Source organism: Phocoena sinus, chromosome 2 (assembly GCF_008692025.1).
Source record: "Phocoena sinus isolate mPhoSin1 chromosome 2, mPhoSin1.pri, whole genome shotgun sequence".
Taxonomy (NCBI): domain Eukaryota; kingdom Metazoa; phylum Chordata; class Mammalia; order Artiodactyla; family Phocoenidae; genus Phocoena; species Phocoena sinus.
The window spans coordinates 34,179,569-34,205,401 of NC_045764.1; the positions used below are offsets into that span (position 1 = coordinate 34,179,569).

The 25,833-nt window shown below is 52.4% G+C and overlaps 1 protein-coding gene across 9 annotated transcripts in view; it reads left to right on the top strand.

Moving 5' to 3' along the window:
• The window catches only part of IL16 (interleukin 16), a 116,336-nt gene extending 93,813 nt beyond the window's left edge, over nt 1-22,523 (top strand). For 6 of the 9 annotated variants that reach the window (XM_032622594.1, XM_032622596.1, XM_032622597.1 and 3 more), the window contains 9 exons: nt 3,938-4,025; nt 4,743-5,203; nt 8,728-8,878; nt 11,464-12,562; nt 14,374-14,542; nt 16,643-16,744; nt 19,034-19,292; nt 19,523-19,648; nt 22,038-22,523. In XM_032622594.1, the coding sequence (XP_032478485.1) occupies nt 3,938-4,025; nt 4,743-5,203; nt 8,728-8,878; nt 11,464-12,562; nt 14,374-14,542; nt 16,643-16,744; nt 19,034-19,292; nt 19,523-19,648; nt 22,038-22,231 (2,649 nt within the window). In that variant the 3' untranslated portion in view covers nt 22,232-22,523. Of the gene's footprint in view, nt 1-3,937; nt 4,026-4,742; nt 5,204-8,727; nt 8,879-11,463; nt 12,563-14,373; nt 14,543-16,642; nt 16,745-17,317 lie in introns of all 9 variants that reach the window. The other 3 variants (XM_032622595.1, XR_004348445.1, XM_032622599.1) reach the window with 3 other exon arrangements.
• The last annotated feature ends 3,310 nt before the right edge of the window (nt 22,524-25,833 follow it).

Here is a 25,833-nt window from a genome sequence, read left to right on the forward strand (position 1 = left end):
CCAGGCCCACTCTCTCAGGACTCAAATGAACCAAGTGTCTGTCGTAACAAGCGTCTGCAGAGAGGTCCTCTGACAAACTCCTAGACACAGAGGCGATTGGCGTTAGCTCAGGGAAGCTCTTGCAGCTGGGTTACAAGCTCTAGGGCAGGAAAATATAGACCCAGGGTTCCTGCTAATAGATAGAAGAGATTCACTCATGCATGCATCCAGTGGGTCCCCACTATGTGATTGTCTGGACCCGGGCGCTGAGCACACAGGAAGAAGTGGGCTCGTAGCACGCATGCCTGCCCTCCAGAAGCTTACGTTCCCACTAGAGAGACTGACAGAGAAATCATTGTGATACAGGGTGGTAAGTACTATGAGAATACAGGGATACAGAAGGGAAGGTGAGAGAAAGCAAGAAATATCACAAGTTAGTTTTCTCCAGGCAAAGAATTTGCGGAAGGTCACTCCAGGAAGTGGGAACACAAAGTTAGGCTGCAGAGTCATGAAGGGACCTGTCGTGGAAGGAGAGGGGGGTAGGTTCTCAGGACTGGGATATAGGGACCGGAGGAGAGCATGGAGAATGGAGTTTGGCGAGGCACTGGGGTTACGTGGCAAAGGGCTTTCCGCAGGACGCTAAGGTGTTTGCATTTTATTCCGTGAGTAGTGAGGAGGTAGGGGAGGTCTCTAGCTCTATATGTAACACGTTCAGGGTTGTTTTTTACCCTTTGATTGCACGGCAGAGGACAGGATGGAGTAGGTGGAACTCAGAGTTTTTTAGAGGAAGGAAACGGATGGTGAGGGCCTGAACTAAACAGCAGATGTGGGAAGAGAACAGAGAAGAAGGGGCAACAAGAGGCAACCTGGGAAGAATCAACAAGATCTGTTGGCTGATTAGCTCTGAGGCAAGAGAGGGGGGAGCCTAGGAGGACTGGAGTATTTTTAGATTAGAAGACCGAGCGATGGCAACACCACCACCGGAGTAGAGAATCAGAGAAGGGAGGTGGGCTTGGAAGGGAAGAGAAAGATCTCAGTGTGGGATACAGAGAGATGGAGGTGCCTGGGGGAGGTTTAGTTAGAGATGCCCATAGGCAATTAGATTTAGGACTGACAGTGACTGGTAAGTGAGATCCAGGTGGGAGCAAGACTTGAGAAGTGCAGCCATGGGCGTGGGTGAAATGACTTTGGGGACCCTGGTGATAATCACCATCACTATTTATTTCATCCTTAGTGTGTACCAGCTGCGTTTGCCAAGGACTTGACATATACAATTGCATTTAGTTGCTATACATCCCTCTGAAGTCGGTATGATTTTCCCCTCCAATTCCTAGATGAGGAAACTGAGGCTTAGAAAGGCAAAGGAACTTGCCCAGTGGTGGAGCTACGAAGTGGAGAAATGACGATTTAAATCCACCATAGCCTGTGTTCTTAACTAGTGGGCTCCCAAACTCCCAGCAGAGATAGGACAGAGAATGGAATGATGGGGAAGATCCACACGTGCCTGTGTGGTGGGATTCAAACCCAGCCCTGCTCAGTTATTAAGCACTGACAATAAGCACACTGGAGGAAAGCGAACCTCTCACTTACGGTAAACAAGTAACTCGTCTAACCTCTGGGCAGTAGAAGAGAAGAGAAAAGAAACGGGTCTCGATTCGATGATCCGTGCCTCTTGCTGCCCTGGAGGGCCATGGCGAGAGAGCAGCGGAGGAGGACGCAGGGTAGGGGGGCGAAGCTATGGCCCCTGCACTTGAGCGGCTTGCATTCTGGCTGGAGGGGTGAGGCATCCACACGGAGAGTCCACAGGAGGTGAGGACCCTGGGCGTGAGGGGGTCAGGGGCCCAGCTGCTCAGCCAAGGGAGCCAGGTCGTGAAGGGCAGGCAGAGCTTGGAGCAGCAGAAAGGCGAAGGCACTGCAGGCAGGGGACACACACAGGCAGCAGGATGCCTCTCTCATGCCCAGCTTCGCTGTTTATTTTGAGTGACCTTGGACATCCATCTAACCTCTTAGAGGCTCTGGTTCCTCAACTTTGAAATGGGGGTGTGGTCTTCACCTTACAGGACTGCTGTTGAGGGTAAATCTCTTCTACTGACAGTCTACCATTTGGCAGGAATTGTGCCCAGCACTTCTAATGATTTATTTAGTATTATTTTTTTGCGGGGGGGGGGGTAAAATTACCTAACATGAAGTTTACCATCTTAGCCATTTTTTTTTTTTTTTTGGCCGCAGCGCGCGGCCTGTGGGGTCTCCATTCCCCAACCAGAGAGTGAAGCCGCGCCCCCTGCAGGTGAAGCGCGGAGTTTTAACCACTGGACTGCCAGGGAAGTCCCCCATCTTAGCCATTTTGAAGCGTGGAGTTCAAAGTGAAGCGTGGCACGAAGGACATTCACATTGTTTTGCAGCCATGACCACCAGCCATCTCCAGTACTCTTCGTCTTGCCAAACCGACACTCTCTACCCCTTAAACAACTCTCATCCCCCCACCTCCCAGCCCCTGCAGATGACCATTTTACTTTCTGTCTCCATGATTTTACTACTCTGCGTACTTCATACAAGTGACGTCATATGGTATTCGTCCTTTTGTGACTGGCATATTTCACGTAGCATAATGTCCTTTAGGCTCATCCAGGTTGTGGCATGTGTCACCATTTCCTTCCTTTTTAAGGCTGCATAAGATTCCGTTGTATGGATAGACCATATTTTGTATATCCATTCATTTGTTGATGGACACTTGGGTTGCTTCCACCTTTTGGCTATCGTGAATAATGCTGCTATGAACATAGGTGTACAAATATCTGAGTCCCTGCTTTCCATCCTTTCTGGGTACATACCCAGAAGCAGAATTGCTGGATCATACGGTAATTCTATTTTTAATTTTTTTGCGGAACTGCCATCCTGTTTTCCATCGTGGCCGCACCATTTTACATTCTCACCAGCCGTGTACAAGTGTTTCAGTTTCTCCGTATCCTAGTCAACACTTTTCATTTTCTATTTTTCTGATAGTAGCCATCCTCGTGGGTGTGAAGGGACATCTCATGGTGGTTTGGATTTGCATTACCTTAATGATTAGTGATGTTGAGCATCTTTTCACGTGCTTGTTGGCCATTTGTACATTTTCTTTGGAAAATGGCTGCTCAAATCCTTTGCCCGTGTTTTACTTGGATTGTTTGTTTTTGTTTTTGAGTTGCAGGAGTATGATTTGCAAATGTCTTCTCCCATTTCCTGAGTTGCCTTTTCACTCTGTTGACTGTGACCTTTGTTGATTGATACACAGAATATTTTCGTTTTGACATTGTCCAATTTATCTATTTTTTTCTTTTGTTGCCTGTGCTTTTGGTGTCAAACAACGTATTTCTTAAAACCCTCTGTTCTTACTGTGAAGTAGGTTCTATTGTTGTCATCATTTTACAGAAGAAAAAATTGAGGTTTAGAAGGTCAAATACCCTGTGCAAGTGTGTGCGGTTAGGAAATGGGGGCGCTGGGACTCGTACACAAGTCTGTTTGGCTCCAGGACTCAGACGTTTAACTTTTACTCTGAGGTGATTAATTACCTGTGACAATGTGATGATTAGGGTGATGGTTATGACGTCCTCGTTGTTGGTAATGATGACAGTGATAATGTCCTGACAGCCTTAAGAATGGAATAGCTCCCAGAGGTAAACTCTGAAATGGTAACTTTGCCTAGTTTTGCAGCAAGTAGTAGAGAGAAGGTTGGAGAGTTGAGAGGGGCCGTCTTGGCAACCCTATTACTGACAAGAGTTCGGACTTTACCTAGAAGATACTAGGGAACCATTGATGCCCAGGTGTCTTTGGAAATGGAATTTGTCAGCTCTTTGTAGAGTGGGTGTGAAGGAAAGAAACTAGAATCCAGGGACTCGGCTTGGGAGCTGGTACAGGACTCAGATCCTGATGCGAGAGTTTCCACTGTTTGCTTGAGGAGGTGATGGATATTTTCTAGGTCTCTGAACAGCAACTCAAAGAAGCTGTGGCCCAGGCTGTGGAGAATGTCAAGTTCGGAAAGGAGAGGCACCAGTGGAGTCTGGAAGGTAAGGAAACAGTGAACTTGCCTTTGCAGTATCTTTGTCTTCTTAGAAAGCTTTGAGTTTAGCCATTAACTCACCCTCTCCAATGGATCTCCATTTTACAGATGAGGAAATGGAGTGTGGGGGCCTGGGTTCCCCCGGAAGCCGACTCTGACATGGTGTTTGGCCTGCAGGATGTTTATTCAGAAGCATCCTGGGCTCCACACCTGTGGAAGGGAGGGGAGTCACAGGGCTGGGCAGAGGGACGAGCTGAGCTGAGATGACACCAGACAGCTTCCGCCAACCCCTGGAGCTCAAATGGCCCATCAGAGTTGTCCTGTTGGCAGAAATGGCTGGGCCTTTCTAGCCCCATCTCCATCAGGCTTTGGAGATGGGCTGCCCCTCGGGCGAGGTAGCTCTCTGTAGCCACGGCGGTCCCTGGAGGGGCTGACAGCTACAGGCCATCTGCTCACAGCACTCGGCACAGCTAGGACATCAAGCCCTTCCTTGAAGGGCCATCGAGGGGGTGCATCTCAGTCTCCATCACGTGGAGACTCAGAGAGTTTGAATGATTTTCCCAACCTAAAGTCACTGGTGCTGGGCACCGGACCCAAGACTGCCGAGCTCCAAACCAAAGTGACCTCGGAGGAGAATCGGACAGCCTGGGCAGGCAGCGTGCCACCCGTGGCTCACCTTGGGAGCAAGGCCAGGGGTGGAGGTTCCCTTGTGCTTCCAATGCAGGTGTCAAAAGGCTGGAGAGCAGCTGGCACGGGCGGCCGACCTTGGAGAAGGACCGGGAGAAGAACTCAGCTCCCCCGCATCGCAGGGCTCCGAAGGTCATGATCCGCTCCAGCAGTGACAGCAGCTACATGTCGGGGTCCCCCGGGGGCAGTCCCAGCAGTGGCGGAGAGCAGCCGCCCTCCGACTTGGAAGTCAGCACGCACAACCCCAGCCTGTCCCTGGGGCCGGAGCCAGGGGTGCCTCCTGGGGCATCATCCGGGCCGCCCCAGGAGAGCCCGGGCGGCCACCCGCCACTGAGACTGAAGAAATCCTTCGAGATTTTGGTGAGAAAGCCTACGTCCTCCAAGCCCAAGCCTCCACCCAGAAAATACTTTAAAAGTGACAGTGACCCTCAGAAGAGTCTAGAAGAGAGAGGGGACGCCCTGTGCCCTTCTGGACACACCTTGCCCACCTGTGGCCAGGTAAGAGCATGTCCGATGGGTTGAGCGTTCTCCCGCGCCAAGCAGGGTTGAGCATTCGCAGAGTGTTAGCCGTGGGCAAAGGAGGATTCTCCTCCATCAGAGAGAAGAGGCTGGGCTCAAGCTTAGGGCCGACTGCGGAAAGAGAGGTTTGAAGCCCGGCAGATCTCAACTGAAGCCCCAGTCTTGTTGATTGGCTTCTGTGTTCCCATCCATTACACACTGGAATTCAGGGTTGTTTTCACAGCTCTCTAAGCCTCAGTTTCCTTATCTGTTAATTGGGGCCAAGTTTAGAGGCTCCTTCCACGGGCTAGCATGAGGATTAATTAAATGGAACCGACCAAGCGGGTGCCTAACAGACTGTCAGACATAATGGTGTTCACTGCTACATTGGCTCTTCCATCGCACCCCTAAAGACCTCATGTCCTCCCATCCCACTCCCCTCCGGGAAGGCAGGCTGACAGCCAGGCAGCTTCTACATCTTGGGCCGTTTTTATGCCCAGGCGCTGTGGTTTGTCTCAGTTAAGCCTGGCAACCACCTGGGGATGAGGGTGCCCTTCATGCAAAGAGGAAGCCGAGGGACTTGCTCAAGGTCACATTGCCAGTGGGTCACTTTATCACTAGGCTACACTGTCTTTCACTTCTTCCCCGACAGCTGCCTTCTCTGGGCAGGTGGAACTGGGAATCCCCTCTAACTATCTGTAAAGGGGGGGTTGGTAAATTTCAGCAGGAATAAGAAACCCCAGAGAGGAAGCTATTGAGTAGGAGGGGTGAGAGTGAAGAAGGGAGAGGAAACCAGGTTACTGAAGAGGAAGCACAGTTTTGCAGGCCGGCAGGATGTGGCTGGTTAGCAATTCATGATGGAGTTGCCGACGTGGATCTGTTCCCCTGCTCCTCCTTTCTAAGCAAACATTTCATTTTCCTTCGAGCCTGAGACCTGTAAGTCCAGGAGGGAAAATTAGGAACAGAGAGGCTGAGAAGCCAGGCTTTTTACGTTGTCCCTGGAGACCCAGAAAAGGAGCAGGTTTGCCACAGCAGGTCTGCCCCAGCGATGCGCTTGGGCCACCTGGCCGGGTTGGACCAGATATGGGACAGGGGAGTCTCCCCAAGTGAGGCTGCTGGAGGAGGAATCAGGGTTTCTGCTTCAAACCTCCTCCTTCTTCTTCTGCAGAAGAGGGAGATCTGCTGCGAGCAAAAGTCCCTTGTCTTTGCCATGCTGTGATTCCTCTTCAGCATCCGTCGCTCCTGCCTGCACCCTCCCACCTTCTGCTGTGGCCCACGTGGCCCACAGACCCTTCTACGGCCTTTTACAAAAGCACAACCGACACCACATTATTTTCCTGGGCGTTGGGGGTACAGAGAAAGGATTACAGCACAGCAAAACCAGGGGGCTGTTTGCTGCACGTCATTCTTAAAAATCTCCACCGCCATGCCTGGGGATTTCTCACTGGGTGTTTCTCTCCTTGGCCCCATCTCTCCATCCTTCTCTCCCTCCCTCCACCTCCTCCTTGTCCATTTTCTGTCTCTGTCTCTCTCTCTCTCTGTCCCCCCACCTTCTCCTCCCCCAGTCTTTTCTCTCCAGGGTCCCAAGACCCTTCTCAAGTTTTTATTACAACCCCCAAATCTTTTTCATCTACTGTAACTCAAGGGGACTTAACTTTCACTACCAAAATCACCTTCAGCGTATTCCCTTCAACAGAAGACCAATCCTTTCCTTTCTAGAAAATCAGCTTGAACTATCACTTGTGGTTAAAAATCACTTTCTCCCCTAAGCCCACATCTCTGTCTTCTTTCCTTCTTTCCCTTCTCTCTCCCTCTTTCACCAAGCACTGTGCCAGGAAATACTATTTAGAATAAATTCAAGTAAAATCAAATTTATTTCAGGGGCTAATTAAAAAAACAACAACTTCCATATAGAGGGTGCAACATCAGGTGTGCTGATGAAAGGCAAAACACGTCTGTGTCTGTTCCAAGATGCAAAGTTGCTTTGACGACTGTGGTTGGTACCCAGAGCATCGGCCTATGAAAGTGTCAACCAATCACGGATATAGACAAGTGTCACCTCATCTTTCAGAGTTCCAACTGGGTGAAATTAAATTTCAGCCACATATCATTTTTTCCCGCAGATGGGTGTCTTAGATACCGTCAGTCTAATATTTTAAGCTTCTGAGTCCATGGCCAAGCCTTGCTTTTACGAAGGACTAGTTGAAGAAACGCAACGATTCCTTTGAGTTCGTTAGTCTCTCAGTGTTTCCAAGATGCCCCCCTAGACTCAGTTCTACACTAGGGACCTTGGGCTGGGACAGTGCTTTGGGAACATATTTCTAACTTCTGTAGAATTTTCATTCCTAAAGAATGTTTATTGACAAAGTAGGTATTAAATCTCAGGCCACAGACATTTTCGATGTCTTTTTTAGTCCCAAATGGTGCATTTGTTCCTCCTTCCTTCCTTCTTTTTGGGAGGAAGCCTGCAGCCTTGTCAGGTAGCCAGCCCGTCATTCCACCTGACCCTGGAATAAGCAGAACACAGATGCCATCCACAGCAGCATGGCAGAGTATTTCCCTTGCAGAAGAATTTAGGCAGCATCGTTTTGATGATGTCTGCCTCTTTTTTTTTCTTTCTGAGTTGGTACTTTCCTTATTCCTTCTACTGCGTATGTCTATGTCTCTGGAATATTCTCCCTCAGCTTCTCTGCCTAGAAAATTCTTACCCTTTGCTCAAGAACCAGACAAAAAGCACTTCTCTTGGGAAGCCCTCAGCACCTCTCTGGGACAGGACTGGTGCTGGCTGCTTCCTCTGGGTCCTGACAGCATCTCTTTCATGCTGTATGAAAACCCAAACTCTAGTCAAGCATTGGATGGTTACTTGGTGCTTGGTCCATCTCATCCCTAGGCTGGTTTGTGAAGGAGCCTGAGTCCACATTCAGGCTCAGTGGGGAAAACGATGCTGCCCTAGAATGATAATATCACTCTGGGGGCTGCAAAGGGAAGTGATGGCACAGGTCCCGAGTATCTGTCATCCCTTGCAGCACGCTTTCTAAATAACTGAATAATGAATCACGATGTAGAAAGCGACAGACACGTTTTCCTCCAAGTGTTCTAACCTTAACTTAGTGAAGACTAGAGGGCAGTTCTTTGCCTGGTTCTCTTCCCTCCTGGGACGGGGGGTAGTTTGGCAGAATGCAGTGGTAAATGAAGCAGTGACAGTCCCCCGTCCCCACTCCCAAGCCTCTTTTCCCCATCACAGAGAGCCCAGAATCTTCACATATGTCAATAGGATGAGCCCTTGTTCTGGACACCGGCTCGTGGGAAGCAGAGGGATGCTCTGGGCCTCCAGGAGGTGCTGGCTCCCTGGGTCAGCCATGCAGGCACCACAGTGGAGGAAAGGCCCTTGACTGACAGAGCCGCTGAACTTCTCATTAAAGCATCTGAACGTCACCTCTCCAGTCCCAATCAAAGTGCGCCTTGCCTTCTCACAGCTGGAGGCTACCGTTTTGACACGGTCTTTCTTCCTGTTTACACCACAGGAAGCCAGCGAAGTGCTGCCACCGCTGCCTGTGCAGGAAGGCGCAGCAGGGAGAAGCCCTCACGCCACTGCCTGCAGCCCAGGACCTGCAGTCGGCCCGCACACGACGTCCTCCTCAGAGGGCCAGCCGGGGAGGAGAGGAGGCAGCCCAGGTAGGTTTTCAGTTAGATCTGCCAGGAGGAAGGAACTTCCGGATCAAGGTCCGGTGCTAAGGGAAGAACGTGAGTTTGCCCAGAGCGTTGGAGGGTTCTGCACACCACGACAGCTGGACTTGGGCCGATGAACGGTCAGGAGTCCCCCGAGGCGGTGGGACTGCAGGACCGTGGGGTTGCTGTCCAGGGTGGGAACCTCCTGGCTGGATCTGTGATGCTGTGATGGGGGTGGGGGATGCAGGGGGAACTCGGGCCAATCCAGACAGTCAGCTGGAGAAAGGGGCCCTCGGGAAAAGGTCCAGGACACGCCCACCCAACCACAGTGAGCAGCTGCTCCCTCTAGGGTGACAGCGTTCTAGTAAGCTGCATTCAGCATTTCCAAGTCTGGGAACGCGGGGTCAGAGAGGGAGGAATAAACAGCGTGTTGCTGGTGGTCACCGCCTCCTGCGGGGGGAGGGGCGGCGTGGATGGAAGGGGTGTGCCCACATGGTGCCCCTGGCAGTGCTGAGACATGAGCTGAATATGCAGAGCTTTGTTAGAAAGAGCATCGGACCTGGGGTCAGGGAGACCAGGGTAGGAAACCTGGCTCTGTCCTTCACGAATGTGACTCTGGGCAGCTTTCTTTACTTTTCTGAGCCTCAGTTCACTCATCAGCAAGTGGGAAATCACACAGCAGCCCAACATGTGATTCAATTCAGCCAGCGTGTACCGAGCGCGGGCTTCGTGAGGCCCTGTGCTAGCTTCTTAGGAGGGAGGGAGGGGAAGAGACAGAGATCGAGGTGGAGACAGAGACCGAGACAGGGAGAGAGAGAGAGAGAGAGAGAGATAGAGAAGATATGAGAATGAATGAGAAAGAGAATGAGACAAAGAAGAAAGACCAGTTCCTGCCATCAAGGAGCTCCCAGCAGTGGCAAGGTAATAACTATGTCGGTTACAAACCTACATATTTATTACTCGACCTGTTTGAGAAACACTACGTGAAAAGCACACGGAAGTCTCTCAGAGGTTAAGGGACATTATGAATGGAAATAGCTAGCACGTCTCACCCAGAGCAGCGGCCCCACCACTGGAGGCTCCTCCCCCCGTCCCTCCCCTGAGCCACCCCAGCTGAGGAACTCGCCAGGGAATACCTTGGTGTTCTACTGGCAAGAGCTCCTCGCCCCGGTTTGCAGAGGGCTCTCCCGTAGAACGTCTGACTACTGAGTCTTACGACAGGCCCTGCAGCAGAGCGATATGTAAGTGCAGAACCAGGCTGAGGGGGCTGGGCTCACTTGGTACAGCCCCCGGAGTCAGTACTGACCACCCTGGCCTTTGGGGTGATGCAGAAGGTCTCTTGGGCATCTCCAAGGCTTAGTGCTCTGCATGGTTTGCATACCTTGAGGGTTGGCGTTGAGACCAGGGGCAGGAAGAATCAGCCCTCCTTAAACTGGGTTGCATTCTGATACCAAGCATCCCCCAGAGCATGGGACCAGAGCAGCGTACTCCTAACCAGGGAGAGATCAGACCCGGGGTGACCCAAGGGCCACGCATCTACTTGGCTTCTTGGCTGTGCAGGACTTGGGGGCCGGCCTCCCTCTGTTCCTGGGAAAGAGTCCAGGCAGACTCCCCTCTTCTGGCTTGTTCAAGACTGGCTTCCAAGAAAGACCACCAGTGGTGAGGGGCTGAACTTGACTAGGCGTGCCTGAGAGAGCAGGTTGGAATGACCTGTGGGGCTGCTCCAACACCAATGCCCAGGCTGCATCCCCGGTGTATTACATCAGCACCCAGGGCTGGATGTCGGCATTCTTTAGGTCCTCCAGACTCCAGTGTGCCAGCCAAGTGTGGGAATCGTTGTCACAGAGCTTCTTTCTACCTGGAATCCTCTCATCAGCTCTTTAGGTAGGGGGAATGCTCCTTTGCCGAGCGAGCTGGTTAATTCTTTGAGTAGGGAGAGCAGCAAACTCACACGACTTCAGGCACTGGATGGATGCTTTAATGTGGGAAATGCTGACCTGGTGAGGGTGAGGGCTGTAACTGCGTAGAGCTGGGGTGTGCCCCGTCTGAAGGCGTGCACGCCCACTTTCGCTTTTTAATGATATGGTGGTCCAAACCAAATACGGCTGCCAATTTGTGACCCTTGGCTTAAAAGTTTAAAAGGTAAGAGGACTGCTTTGGCCTTTAAAGTTCTAATGAGTTATCTAAGAGGCCATTTAGTACAGTGGAAAGAATACGAAAGTGGGGAATCAGGAGACAGGGGTTCTCACCCTGGCTCTGCCAACAGATGACCCCTTACCTTCATGACTGTTGGGTTCCTCAATCATACAGTGTCAGAGATCAGACTAGGTATTCTATGCGAACCCTTGTAGCTCTAAAATGCTGGGATGCTGTGGAGATGACTCACAGCTCTGGTCCTCTGGTTCTGTGTCCCTGCCTGTTCACACTTAGCCAGGTAATGGCACGTGGGGTAGCAGCTCACCCAACAAGGGATCCACCACTTCTGCTTATCGTCTCCTCTAGCATCCTTGCTATTCATCGTTGAAACTAGAACTTAGGAAGAAAACCCACAATCAGGTGTAACGCACAGCTTTGGCTTTTCTGCTCCCCAGTGACGCCAGCGTCTCCAATAAAACACCCACTGCTTAAGAGGCAGGCTCGGATGGACTATACCCTTGATATCACCGCCGAAGACCCTTGGGTTAGAATTTCTGACTGCATCAAAAATCTCTTTAGCCCCGTCATGAGTGAGAATCATAGCCCCACGCCACTGCAGCCCGTCGTCACGCTGGGTGAGGAAGATGGGATTCAGGGCCACCCAGATGGGACGGTGCCCAAACTGGACACCACCAGTGGCGGTCCCACAGTTTACAAGTCGGCAGACGGCAGCACGGTGAAGAAGGGTCCTCCAGTGGCCCCCAAGCCCACCTGGTTTCGCCAAAGCTTGAAAGATTTGAGGAATCGTGCCCCAAGGCAGCCCCCAGAGGCAGCCTCCCCCAGCCAGCCGACACCCACCTCCAGGGAGCGCCCCGGGCCACCCCTACGGGCCTCCTCTTCCATCAAGCAAAGGATCAGCTCCTTTGAAACCTTTGGCTCTTCTCACCGGCCTGACAAAGGAGCCCAGAGACTAAGCCTCCAGCCCTCCGGCTCCTCCGGGGCAGAAGCAAAACCTCCTGGGGAGCAAGAGGGAGGACGCGCTTCTCGGGCTTCTGGTGTCTCAGGGCGAGGGGCTCCCCCCGCCGTGGAGCAGCAGTGGCCAGAGCCAGAGCAGCTGCCCCTGGCCTCCCTCGCAGTCCTGGAGGCCAGCGACCCCGGTGTGCCGGAGCCCCCTCCCCCCGGACAGCAGCCCGGTCAGAAAACCCTCTCCTCGGACCCCGACCCTCTCTCAAGGCTGCTGGCGACGCAGATGGAGGGATCTCGAGGCCCAGGGGTCAAGATACCAAGCCAGCGGGCACGGAGCTTCCCCCTGAGCAGGACCCAGTCCTGTGAGATGAAGCCACTGGATGAAAAGACCAGTAAACTCTACTCCATCAGCAGCCAGGTGTCATCGGCTGTCATGAAGTCCCTGCTGTGCCTTCCGTCTTCCGTCTCCTGTGGCCAGACCTCCTGCAGCCCCAAGGAAGGGGCGTCGCCCCCCATGGCGTCCAGTGAAGATCTTGCTGCAATTAGCTCTGCTGAAGCTCCTGCCTCAGACACGGGCTTCTCGCTCAAGTGAGTGTCTCTGCCCAGTGTTGAACTTTCTTGCCTTTCTTCCCCTTATAATCCTCTATGTCTTGTAAAACATCACTCAGGTTTGCTAAAGAGTTGTTCCACCTGTTCTTTTACACCTCGCACGCGCGCGTGTGTGTGTCACACCTCTGCCTTCCGTACTAAGGAGTTTTCACAACACCCGGCCGTGGGAGGGGTGGGAGGTGGGGGACAGAACTGGCCCCCTGCTGATTTACACGTGCATATCTGGAACTAATACACCTTGGACATATCCGGCCATTGCTCAGGAAGACCCGAAAGAGGCCAGGAGATGATCCCTTGGGGGTTCTTGCCACCTCCCTCTCTCCAAAGAAATCCACCTGTACTCTGCACAGGGTTCAGCCCCCTGGCCTGGGAGTTCGGACACCTGAGCCCCAGTCCCATCTCCCACACTGACGCCCTGACCGTGAGCTGGTTCCTTCTACACTCCCCCTCGGTTTCCTCTTCAGTTGAAATTAGGAGCTGGGCAAGACCTGCTCCACAGAACCGGGGAGCAGGTTCCTGACCTGACCGTGAGCTGGTTCCTTCCACACTCCCCCTCGGTTTCCTCTTCAGTTGAAATTAGGAGCTGGGCAAGACCTGCTCCACAGAACCGGGGGCGCGGGGGGTTCCCAGCAGTGCCCCAGAGCTCCTGCTGCGGGGCTGGGGTTTAGTCTTCCCTCCTGAATCAGAACAACTGTGCATTGATCAGTATTCTGTATTGTTCTTCTATTGCTGAGAAATGTTTGAGACTCACTGACCCAGATGTTCCATCAGGTTCCAGCTACTGTGAAGGAACAGGAGAGATCCTCCAAAACAGTGGTCCCCAACCATTTTGGCACCAGGGACCGGTTCCGTGCAGACAATTTTTCCACGGACCCGGGGGGAGGGGGAGGTTCAGGCTGTAATGGGAGCAATTGGGAGCGGGGGGGGCGGCAGATGGAGCTTCGCTCGCTCGCCCGCCGCTCACCTCCCGCTGTGCGGCCCGGGGGCTGGGGACCCCTGCACCAAGACGCACCCGGATCAGGGGCTGAAGAGCCAGACCAACTCAAGCATTAGAGTTGGTCAGTGGTAGAATCGTAGCCTTTCATCTTTAGGCTTCCCCGGAGCTTGCTTTTTCTGGCTGAGAGTCTGTTCTTCTTCTGGAGCTGTAAGGCTCACCATTAGCATTTACTGCTGTGAGACCCCGTCCTCCTTTTAGCAGTAAAGATCTGTCAATCAGAGGAAGGAATACTCCCTATCACCCAAACCAGAGTTTCATGCAAAAGAAGAAGTGTCATTGCAAAAAATAGCTACAGGTACCAAAGTGAGTTCAAAAGAAAAAGGAAGGCCGGCTGCTAGCTAAGTGGGCACCATCTGTAGCGATTAGATGCTAAGGTAGGATAGGCAGGTGCTGACAACATCTGTGAAGGAGGCCAAGGTGAGTGTGTGTGTGAAAGGACATCAGTCTTGGTGGCCATCTAGGTGCAGATTTGTCCAAAGCATCAGTTATACTCTGGGGTGAGGTGCTGAGGTTCTGAACACAGACTTTGGAGTCAGACACACCAAGATCTGTGATTTCAAATCCCAGATCTCGGCCTTTCATAACCATGTGACCATAGACAAGTTATTCCCCCTCCCTAAGCCCCAATTTCCTCATCTCTATAGTGGAGGGATGCTGGTATCTATTTGTGCATTTGTTGCACCAAATAATAGAATGAATATTAGCACCGTCTTGGAAGAGAGTAATTATGCTAGGGATGTTAGCTCTCATTAATATCACGATTCATACTGTGTGTGGGTCCTCCCTATGAAAGCCTTTCAGAGCTGAGAGAGTACACAGAGGGTCTCGGTGAGCCCACGGAAGCTGACGACTCCGACCACTGCACTCCTCAGTCTGGTCAATCAGTTATCTCCCTGCTGAGCTCCGAGGAATTAAAGAAGCTCATAGAGGAAGTGAAGGTTCTGGATGAAGCAACATTAAAGGTAGGTTTCTTTTATAAGCACTTACAGAGATGAAGGCCTTGCTATGAGCAGTGTGGTCACCTCAGGTGGGCCGGAGGGGAAGCAGCGCACGCTGCCCTGGGCTCCTTGAGGTCGAGAAGGGAGTTCCCAGGGGCTGACACCAGACTCGGGTTGTATCCTTCCCCGGGGCAGAGGGGCGGTGTATCACTGGACCACAGTAAGACCTTCTGGTGTAGGGAGCTTTGTAGCTCATGAAGTGCTTTCAGTCATAGACTTATTGTATCTTTTTGACCCTTTAATAAATGAGGAAGGCGAGGTTCAAGGTCGCAGAGCCTAGGTTTTCTATCTGCACGTTCCGTGCTCTTTCCACGTCCCACGGGCTGCCTGCCCAGTGTGCGTCTCCAGGGAGATGCTGCGTGGGAGTGAGCCATCCATTGCAAGTTCTGATCTCTTGCCTGAAGACTTGCCTGCACACCGAGAGGTGGCTGATCCCAGGGCTCGTAAGGGTTCCCACGCTTCAGTCAAGTCATTCTGAAAGTCCCACTTCCCCTAGGCCTTCAGAGCACGACCCAAAGGTGCATGGAGAGGAAGTGGTCAGGCAGAGCTGAGGCCCATTCAGCTCAGATGGGCTCATGGGCCTTGCATCTGCCTGGGCTCCCGTAGTCCATACAGGCTTTTCGTGCTGGAATCATCCAGACTGGGATGAGAGGATAAGGAGGGACCATAGCTGGTGCTCCCTAGATCCAGGGTATGGGTGAGTCTGACAAGATGCCCTGGGCCGGGATTTATCCTCTGGGGCTCTCACTCATCACCTGTGCACTGGGACCATCCTCCCCAGGGCCTAATTCAAATGAAGTAACAGAGGCAAAATTGTTGCGTAAAATACAAAGAGCGGTCCTGCCCGGGGTGTTCCTGGGACAGTATTTGCTTTCCAATTTGACAAAGGGCTCTTATAGGGCAAGTAAGCTGACACTTGGGTCAAAGTTGGGAGATTTGGGCCAGTGCTGGCGTAGAGGCGGGACAGTGAGGTCCATTCATCCCTTCATCCTTCCCGGGTGTCGGGGACTCCAGGTCAAATGATCATAGAGCCAGCTGTGCAGCAGACGCTCTGGTGGTGCCTGAGCAAGTGAATTCTTTGACATAAGGTTATTCCCTTGCGCTAAGGCACAAACTGGTGGTCCGAGAGCCTGCAGGTATATTTTATGTGGTCTGCATGGTGCTTTTTTAAAAAGTATTATATTCTAAATATTATCAAACCTGAATCAAAACCTGGATTTCTGGCTGCTCTCTTTTTATAAAAGGAACGAACGATCTTGTAGCACTGGGTCTGCATTCCTGTGTAGCCGTGGGTCCTCTTAAGCAGATGTGCTCTCAGGTCTCTGCAGTTCCTGTCGCTCACATCTGCCCATTTTGCTCTTTGAAGTCATCTGCCTGGGTCCTGTATGCATTTGGGTTTGAGACCCCTCCACCATCGAGACCGGAATGAGGGTCTCTGACTTTAGACACTGCAGAGCGATTGTTCTGGCTCCAGCTGAGCCCAGGCGCAGGCTGGGAAGTACTGTGTGTGCCTGGGTGGGCGCGCGCGCGTGTGTGTGTGCGTGTGTGCGCCTGCATGCACGCATGTGTGTTCTAGGGCAAGGAGTCAGCTGGGCTCCTAAATGCAGCTGCTGTACCACATGGAGCAGCAGGTGTGAAGACAGAGCCGCCAACTTCTGCAAAACAGCACTGCTCCCAGCTGTGCTGACCCAGAGTCCTACAGGCTGACCTCATCTTGTCCCACGCCAAGGTGCCAGAGCTGTATTATCTCACACGCTGGGATTTCCAGCCGACTTAGTCGCACCCAGCCCTGTCTCCGTACAAATGTGGATGTGGATTGCGTGAATAGGAGAGGAAAAGAACTCTATTGGTTGCCTTACGCACATTTTTTTTTTTTTCTTCTGAGCTTCCCATGACTCCAGGAATTATAGTCTTCTCTTTACAAATGATGAAATGGGTCTGACACACCTGGGAGCGTGGCCAAGCTGGGGTTTGAGAACAAATCAGCCTGATGTTGGAACACTTGTTAAACTGTTCACGCTATTGCGATAAAATGTTTTTTAATATATATGTTTCCTTCTGCAGCAATTAGACAACATCCATGTTACCATCTTGCACAAGGAGGAAGGGGCTGGCCTTGGGTTCACCTTGGCAGGAGGTGCGGATCTAGAAAACAAGGTGATCACGGTGAGTGGCCCAGCCATGGGGGCGCGTCAGAGCCAGAGGTGACGGCCCTGGGGGGGGGGAGCACTTACTAGGAGAGATCAGAGGAATGCATGACCCCAGGCCACTGGGTGTGAGGTTAGGGCAGGAGCTTAAGATCCTTTTCAAGAAGCTTTACAGCCAGGATTGAAGACCTGGCTGTGATATGTAGCATAGCACACCTAGATGGAAAGAGGCGTCACCTGGACAGAAAGAGCCCTTGGGAAGGCAGGTCTCGTACAGGAGGCTGCTTTCCTGGGTTTGCCCACTGGGAGATCGGGGATGTTAACATCCACAATTGCAAAGCAGATCTGATGGTTGGTTGAGGGCAATGGGGCCCAGCTGGAAAGATCAGGAACTGCACAGCACAACCCAGGATGCACATGAGGCTTCAGATCTCACGGTGGAGCCCCCTGTTCTCTCAGGACCAACTAGAGCCCGGGGTAAGACTGGGGAAGGCAGCGGTCCTGGATCATCTGCATCTTCCCCTGTGGACCCTGTTTTCTTGGTCCACACAGTCTGATCAGCATTGGCTGCTGCCCTCTGCCCACTGTTTAGGCCACCTGCACCTGACCCAGATGGTTTCTGGTCATCCCATCTTCATGGACCCAGCTGTGACATGGCTGCTTCATCTCTCCAAAGCTGAGTGCACTGGCGTCACCCCCATGGCTGTGTTGTCTCAGCATATCCTTCACGTGGACTCATCTGAACTCCCTTGCTCAGCTGAAAACAAACCCTCCAGCTCACAGGGGCAGCCAGCGTTAAACACACCACACCCCCGGGCAGTGGTAACTTTGCCCGTTCCTGTTGGTCACTTCGGAGTCAGTTGTGTGTGAGCAGCAGCTTCCTTCTTTGTAAGCAAGCTCTCTACCGCATAAAAGCACGTAAAACCAATGAGGACCTGTTTCTGACACTAAGCACGTAGCAGAGCATCATAAAGACGTTCCTGATGGTGCAGTTTGCTTTCTATTTGAAGGGGAGAAAAGAGAGCTTGCCTGTGGGAAGAGTACTTTGGATCTGTGGGTCTTTCCTTGAGTCGGGACTTCTCTGCATCCCATTTGCTCGCCATCCCTGAGACACTGCCTCAAAAACCAGGAGTGATACACACCAGCTGATCATATGCACCAGACTTCCCTTTCCTCCTTCCGTGTTTGAGCGCTTCCCTTCCTTTCCAGATTCATTGAGAGAACTAACATTGAGCACCGTCCATGACCAAGAGCAAGCTGGACTCTCACTGGCATGTTCAAGTCATCTGCCCCATACCTCAGGATGGGGAATTGGTGGCATGTATGCTTCATTTATAGAGGACAGACTGAGATGCAGAGCAGAGATTCTGCTTCCTACTTGGGTCTTACAGCCAAGGGATTTTGACCACATCTGACCCCATAACAGACTTTTTCTAACACTGAAACAGGTTAGAGAAACAAAGAACCTTGTTCAGATGATAACAGCAAAACAACACGTAGCAGGGTTTAGTGATTGCCCATCCATGCTGTCATTCAGTCCTCTTAATTAAGCACATTAGAATTTACATCATTAAAAAGGCTGAGGCAAAGACATGAGATTTTTTAATCCCACATATTTTTCAGAAGGGGAATGGGGGTGGGCGATGGTCCCTTTTAACTGGAGTTAAAGGATCAGAATTTCCAGGGTAGGAGTTTTAAAAACGTCTAGACTTCCTAGGATAGGAATTCTGCATTCTGCAGAAGACGGGGCCTGAGAGTTTCTCTGTGGAAAAAAGGATGCTTCGCTGAAACTTCGGGGGATCACTGTATTATACGGCCTGTTCTTAGAGAATTATCATGCCAAATAGCACTGTAGAGTCTCTAGGATTATTTTTTTAAACTGTAGGCATTTTCAGAGCTTGTGTTTTATCCAATGTTCTTAATTTTCTTAGACTTCAGAAACTTTTCTTACACAATACCTATTGATATGGCACAGACTCAGTGCTTGAATTAAAGTACTCTGGGAAATTCTGATGTAGAGCACATAAGGCAAAAGATTTTAACTGAATGTTCACGAATTGTAGTGATAGAGTCTCAGACATTGTGTTGGGAAGGATTCTGAGGGCCAATCTGGCCATTTTGGCTAATGACCTCTGGTCTGGGTGGAGGAGGGAATGCTGGCTAGCATCCCTAATCTAGGACACATTTCATCTTATTTTTTTGGCCCAGGGATCTGCTGGGTTTGACTAACTGGTTCAGATCTTCCTGCAGCAAGAATCCAGATCTGATGTGGTGATTCCCGGCTCCTGACTTCCTTTGGTTTGCTCAGGTTCACAGGGTGTTCCCCAACGGGTTGGCCTCCCAGGAAGGGACTATTCAGAAGGGCAACGAGGTTCTCTCCATCAACGGCAAGTCTCTCAAAGGGGCCACACACAATGATGCTCTGGCCATCCTTCGCCAAGCTCGGGACCCCAGGCAAGCCGTGATTGTCACGAGGAAGGCAACTGTGGAGACCACGCCCGACCTCAGCTCTTCCACAGATTCTGCAGCCTCAGCCTCTGTGGCCGGTGACGTTTCCATAGATTCCTGTAAGTTCTCCCCACGTGGTGGAAGCCCCATGGGCCACATCACCTTTGGACAGGTGAGGCCCATGCCGGCAGGGCTGCGCAGTCATTTGCGGCCCCCAGAACACGTGGCCTGGCTTGTATGCCACCCGGCACACATGCCTGGGTTTATCCGTACACACGCACGAGTTTGCCGGGAGCATTAGCCAGGCGCACTTGAGAGCATCCCTAACAGTCCCCCTGTGTTTTCTCAGCAGCAGAGGCCACAGTCTGCACGGTGACCCTGGAGAAGACCTCTGCAGGCCTGGGCTTCAGTCTGGAAGGAGGGAAGGGCTCCCTGCAAGGGGACAAGCCTCTGACTGTTAACAGGATCTTCAAAGGTGCGGTGTGCGTATGCCTCTCAGCCTTCGCTCCAGTTGCGGGTGTCCGGCCAGGCCCCCCAAAGGCTTCTGAGCACCTTCTAGGCCATGTCGGTTTCCCACAACCCCAGGCCCTTTTGGGAGGCAGGCAAGCCTGTTAAGGACTCCACTTTGCTTTTTCTCCCTGTTCTCCTTGGCTCAGACATCCCTTTAATCTCCCTGTTTTACTGGGTCCTTGTACGTGACCCAGCCCTGGGCTTGGTTCAGCTTGGCAGGGCCGGGGCTGGGGTGAGGCAAGTGAGGCACTGCCCTGGGTGCAAAATTGAAGGCGGCACCGAAATATTCAGTAATCAAGATACATACTGTTTCAGTGCAATATTTTTAAAACTCGAAATTAATTCAAAAAGTCCACAATGAACAAAATATCAAGTTGTAAAACAAAGACAGAGTCCGACTTTCCAGGTGCACAACTTAGCCTTACTCATCTCACCCTAACCCTGGACCTGTCTGCTCCTACTTTTATTCAGAATTTTGAGATTTTGTTCATCATGGACTGGGGAGCAAGCCAGCCTCTAGTGGGGGGTCACTTGGGTTTTCCTGTGAAAATCATGAATGGCCTGCAGCTGTCACAGGCAGTCACCCTGATTCTTCACTGCCTCTCATGCTGGACGCCCCTGAGTCACGGAGCAGGGAGCTGTGGACAGGGGGTCACGTGGCCTGCGCTCTGGTCTAGCTCTGCTTCTAACTTGCCGAGTGACTGCTCCCTTCTGCGCCTGAGGCTCCTTACCTATAAGAAGAGGTATGGGTGTGTGTCTGAGGGCTCTAAGTACTGGGACCAGAGGCCCTCCCAGCTCTGCTCCCCAGCCCCCAGGTGCCCCCACTGCAGACTGGTTTTGTTAGCGGGGAATCCGTTACCTGCTGAAACCCAGGGGGCGGACCAAGGCTCACGTGGAGCTTCCCCAGAAATCCACGTTGACTCCAGTTCTACGAAAGATTTTTTTTTTTTTTTTTTTTTTTTTTTGCAGTACGCGGGCCTCTCACTGTTGTGGCCTCTCCCATTGCAGAGCACAGGCTCCGACGCGCAGGTTCAGCGGCCATGGCTCACGGGCCCAGCCGCTCCACAGCATGTGGGATCTTCCCGGACCGGGACACGAACCCGTGTCCCCTGCATTGGCAGGCGGACTCCCAGGCACTGCGCCACCAGGGAAGCCCTGCGAAAGATGTTTTTAACTTTGAAGGTCAACTTGGAATGAGCTTAGGGCTCAAAGTCGAGAGACCTGGATTCCAGTGTTAGTTCTGCCCCTAATGGCAGCATGACCCTGGGCAAGTCCCTTCACCATCTTGGCCCCATTTGCTTACATGGGGATGTAAGGGACCAAGGGAGGTGGATTCTACAGCTGCACCACTCAGCAGCTTTGGAGCTTGTGTGAGCTACTTGAGCCGTTGGTTTCCTCCCACATGGAAAGGGAATAGAGCATACATACCTCATAGGACTATTGCCATAAACGCCAAGTGTTAACACAGTGCCCGTTACATATAATTGCCCAATATATTTTAGCTAATTTTATTTTTTTTTTTGAGAAATGTCTGCTTAGATACTTGGCCCATTTTATTTAGTTATTTATTTCTTTCTTGGCCGCACCGCACAGCATGCGGGATGTTAGTTCCCCGACCGGGGGTCAAACCCACGCCCCCCCGCCATGGAAGCGCAGAGTCCTAACCACTGGACCGCCAGGGAAGTCCCTAGCTATTTTTTTTATTATCATCATCATTACTGTTATCTTTTACTCTTATTAAATATTTGCAGATATCATTGTGTCAAACAGATGGGAAATTTTCTTTCAACACCAGCAGTAAAAGGGCACTCTTTCCCTACGTGACTCTGAAGGAGTGGGAGCCGTATGTGATTATGTCCTCTTTACGTGGACCCAGGGGTCCTCTCCAGGCCATTCAGAGCCAAAAGCACTGTGAAGATTGTTTCGTGAACATCCCACCAGCTCCATTCCCACACCACCCAATGCCCGGCCACCTCATTAGGAGTAGAGAGACCACATGTGTGGGGGAGGGGTGTTGGGTATTGGGATGGTATCCAAGGAGGCTTAGAGGAGGACCCGGTTCCCCGGGGAGGTCTCCCCAGCCAGGCTCTGGCTTGCAGCTGCTCGAAATCCCCCTTCTCTGGGGACAGCGTGGGCCTCACCTCTCCCAAGGGCCACGGAGAGCTGGAGCCTGGTGTGCCAGCCTTGAAGTCACCGTTTTATGAGATGTCTCATTTCAGAACGACCACCGAGTTCCGGAGGGATGGGTGCCAGCTGCCTTCTGAGCTGTCCCGGCTCCTCAGAGACCAAGGGTAGGAAGTAACTGCTTGTTCCACTGTCACCTGTGGGACCCATTCTCTTCTCTCTCATCCCAGGGGCAGCCTCAGAACAAAGTGAGACGGTCCAGCCAGGAGATGAAATCTTACAGTTGGCCAGTACTGCCATGCAGGGCCTCACACGGTTTGAAGCCTGGAACATCATCAAGGCGCTGCCTGACGGACCTGTCACCATCGTCCTCAGGAGGAAGAGCCTCCAGTCCAAGGGGACCACAGCTGCTGGAGACCCCTAGGCCCAGCGCCAGAGCTGACACCAGAGCCAACTGCGTGCAGCTCTCCACAACCGCTAATTCTCAGGGTCACTGCTAACCCCACCCCGATGGGGGAAAGCACAGGCGTGCTTCCTGGTGGCTGCTTGCCCACGTCCGGACGGACCTTCTGGAACGTCACCCAACAAGCGGGCTGTCCCAGAAAGTTAGGGCAGAGTCACAGTGGGGTGGCTGATACAAACTACAGACTATGTCTAGAGAGAGCTTACTGATAATATTGTGGTGCTGTAAATAAAATGGATATATGACAACTGGACATGAAATCCATGTTTTGCTTTGCAGATCTTCTAAGGACCATCACTGTGTCTTGATCCACCCCAAACAGCACCCTTTGTTGTTCCCATGACTCTGCAATGGTGGCAGATTTGGAGGGGGCAGCACGTCCTGGTCCACTTGACATCAGCTGGTCCAACTCAAAGGCCGGAGGCTGGAACCACCCGAAGGGTCACTCGCTCACTCACACATCAGGCCGCTGATGTTGGCTGCTGGCTGGGAACTCAGCTGGAGCTGTAGGCCTATACACGGCAGGAGGCCTCTCCCTGTGGCCTGGGCGTCCTCACAACGTGGAGAGTGTGAGAGCCGCATCCTTTTTAAGACCTTGCCTCTGACATCAAATAGCATCACTTCTCCTATGATCTATCAGTCAGAGCTGGCACAAACCTGCCCCAGTTTAAGGGGAAGGGAAAGATTGCTGGGGCTGTTTTTGGAAAATACAATCTAGCACACAAAACATTTGCAAAACTGGGGCTTCCCTGGTGGCGCAGTGGTTGAGAGTCCGCCTGCCGATGCAGGGGACACGGGTTCGTGCCCCGGTCCGGGAGGATCCCACGTGTCGCGGAGCGGCTGGGCCCGTGAGCCATGGCCGCTGAGCCTGCGCGTCCGGAGCCTGTGCTCTGCAGCGGGAGAGGCCACAACAGTGAGAGGCCCGCGTACCACAAAAACAAACAAAACAAAAACATTTGCAAAACTGGATTTGGTTGGGTTGGAGAAGTGCTCCTAGCCAGGTGGTACCCGGTGGCAGAGCGAGTAAACAAACAATGGAAACTCCACGTGTGCTCAGCTGTGCCAATAGAACGGACTCGCGTGAGTCTGAAAGAGTACAACACGATGGCTGCCGTTTGACTCCCACGAGCCACGCACCCGCTGGGTTAAGTGGACACTGTCCTTAGTAATCACAGCAGTGTCTACAGAGCGTGGTATTGTCCCACTGTATAGATGAGGGTACTGAGACCCAGATGTAAGAGGCAACTTGTCCAGCTGGTAAATGTATGGAGAGTGAGTCCTTTCTTCTGTGGTCTGGGAGAGACTAACAGGCCAAGGTACTTTTAAGGTTGGTCATCGCTTAAAGCCTGATTGTCAAGCTCGGGACAAGGAAATGCATTAGCAACACCCAGCACCCCCTGACGAGGCCTGGACAGTGTGTCAGCCCTGCTCCTGGCCCTGCTCCCGTGAATAAGGGTGTGAGGGAGGACCTGGCAAGGACCATAGACACGACACAAAAAGTCCTTACTCTTAGGCCAGTATCAGAGGGGCCATTTTTTTTTTTTTTTTTTGGCGGTACACAGGCCTCTCACTGTTGTGGCCTCTCCCGTTGCGGAGCACAGGCTCCGGACGCGCAGGCTCAGCGGCCATGGCTCACGGGCCCAGCCGCTCCACGGCATGTGGGATCTTCCCGGACCGGGGCACGAACCCGTGTCCCCTGCCTCGGCAGGCGGACTCTCAACCATTGTGCCACCAGGGAAGCCCGTAGAGGGGCCATCTTAATGTCATCCAATAGCTTCTCCAGGGTCCACAGGAAGCTAAGAATCTGCTTCCTGGCAGTGAACTCTTAGAAGACTCTCCCGGGGAATCATAAACTTCATGCAAGCCCCTTTAGTGACTTCACCACAGTGGGTGCCAGCTCAGTGCCCTATTCTGCCTGAGAAATTATGTGCTCAGAGTCGTCTGTGTCAAGCTCTAGAGGAGACAAGAACTTGGAGATAACCATTTGCGTCAGCTCCTTAGATTTAAGAGAAATGCTGAATTTGAACATGGTCTGACAATGAAAGGTATGACCCCATTCAACACCCACCCTATCGGATCTCACTGTGTGCCTGTCCGGGGCTGGGCACCCAGGCCATGGGATTCAGTGGGCACACCCCTCACCCCCGCAATCTCACGTCTGCACACAGTCATGTTTCCTATAATCGGGTTATTGTTTTGAGTCTTATCAAGCAGCCAGGTGATGAATGTGGACCAGCCAGGTGATGAAGGTGGACCAGCCTGGGGAAGGAGAGTCTTTCCATCAGGACTGGGAGGTGGTGACATGGATGAGTGCAGTGCCAGCCATGGGCCTGGGGCACGGAGAATGCCTCCTTGGGAGCTCAGATGAATCAAGTGAGTGAGTGGGGCTGTATGAGGACTCCCAGGCAGCCAGGGTGTGCCCAGGCCCTCGCAGGAATCCCTTCTGTCTCTGAAGACCCCCTTCTCCCCCAGCTCGCATAGAACCACTGAGGACGCTGCCACTGCCAGCTTTCCGGTTTCAAATGAAGAATCAGCAAGAAAGGGACTTCCCTGCTGGTGCAGTGGTTTAAGAATCCGCCTGCCGATGCAGGGGACACGGGTTCGTGCCCCGGTCCGGGAAGATCCCACATGCCGCGGAGCGGCTGGGCCCGTGAGCCATGGCCGCTGAGCCTGCGCGTCCGGAGCCTGTGCTCCGCAACGGGAGAGTCCTGTGAAGATTTCTTGATGAGAAGAGGGAGTTAGGGGGATGATCTTCATGGCATGATTGTGGGATCTGCAGCTGCGTTAGAGCTCAGAAAGAAGGCTTTCTAACCCCCTGACACTGAGCTTTCACGTTTTAAAGCTTGCTCAGACCTCGGCACATTCAGAAGACAGGCACCCCAGGACTCAAAGGTGGGGAAGCAAGATACTCTGATACGAGGAGGACGTTTTCCATCTGGAGGCGCAAAGGCTGAGGACTCTGGAAATTTTCTGCACAGGGTGCTAGTAACCTGAGAAACTGCAGTACGAGTGCACTCTGGTCAAACACACGTGGGGCCTCCCTCACCAGCAAGTCGGTGGGCCCATGGAGGAGCTTGTGAGGGAATGTTGGAGAATTCCACATAGGACTGTGTGGCCCTGACCGGAGAGAAGGACAGGGAGTCGTGTGGCTGCTGAAGCCCCTTCCAGGTGGCAAGGCCGTGCTCCCTGGTTCCAATGATGCACCGGGCTGGGCATAGCCCGTTCGGGGTCGTTTCATCTTGCAGCAGGGCCTGGGGGGGATTTTAGCCAGCACTGCTGGGGGTGGGACATCTGCTCTTCTGTCCTTCCCGCTGACAGCAGTATGGGCTCACCAGGTCCTGGAGGCCAGAGGACTCCTGTTCCATCTTCTATAACAGAACACAAGAACCACAAATGCCCAGGGGAGAGGAGGCTCTCCTCCAAGTTCCCCTTGTAGGTGCCCTGAGCCCAGAATCAATTCCAGAGCACTGCCTGGGCCTGGTTTCCCTGGGGCGCCTGAAAGCTAACTCATGCAGGGGAAAAAGAGAGAAAAATGATTTGAATAGAAGAGACAACAAAAGGAG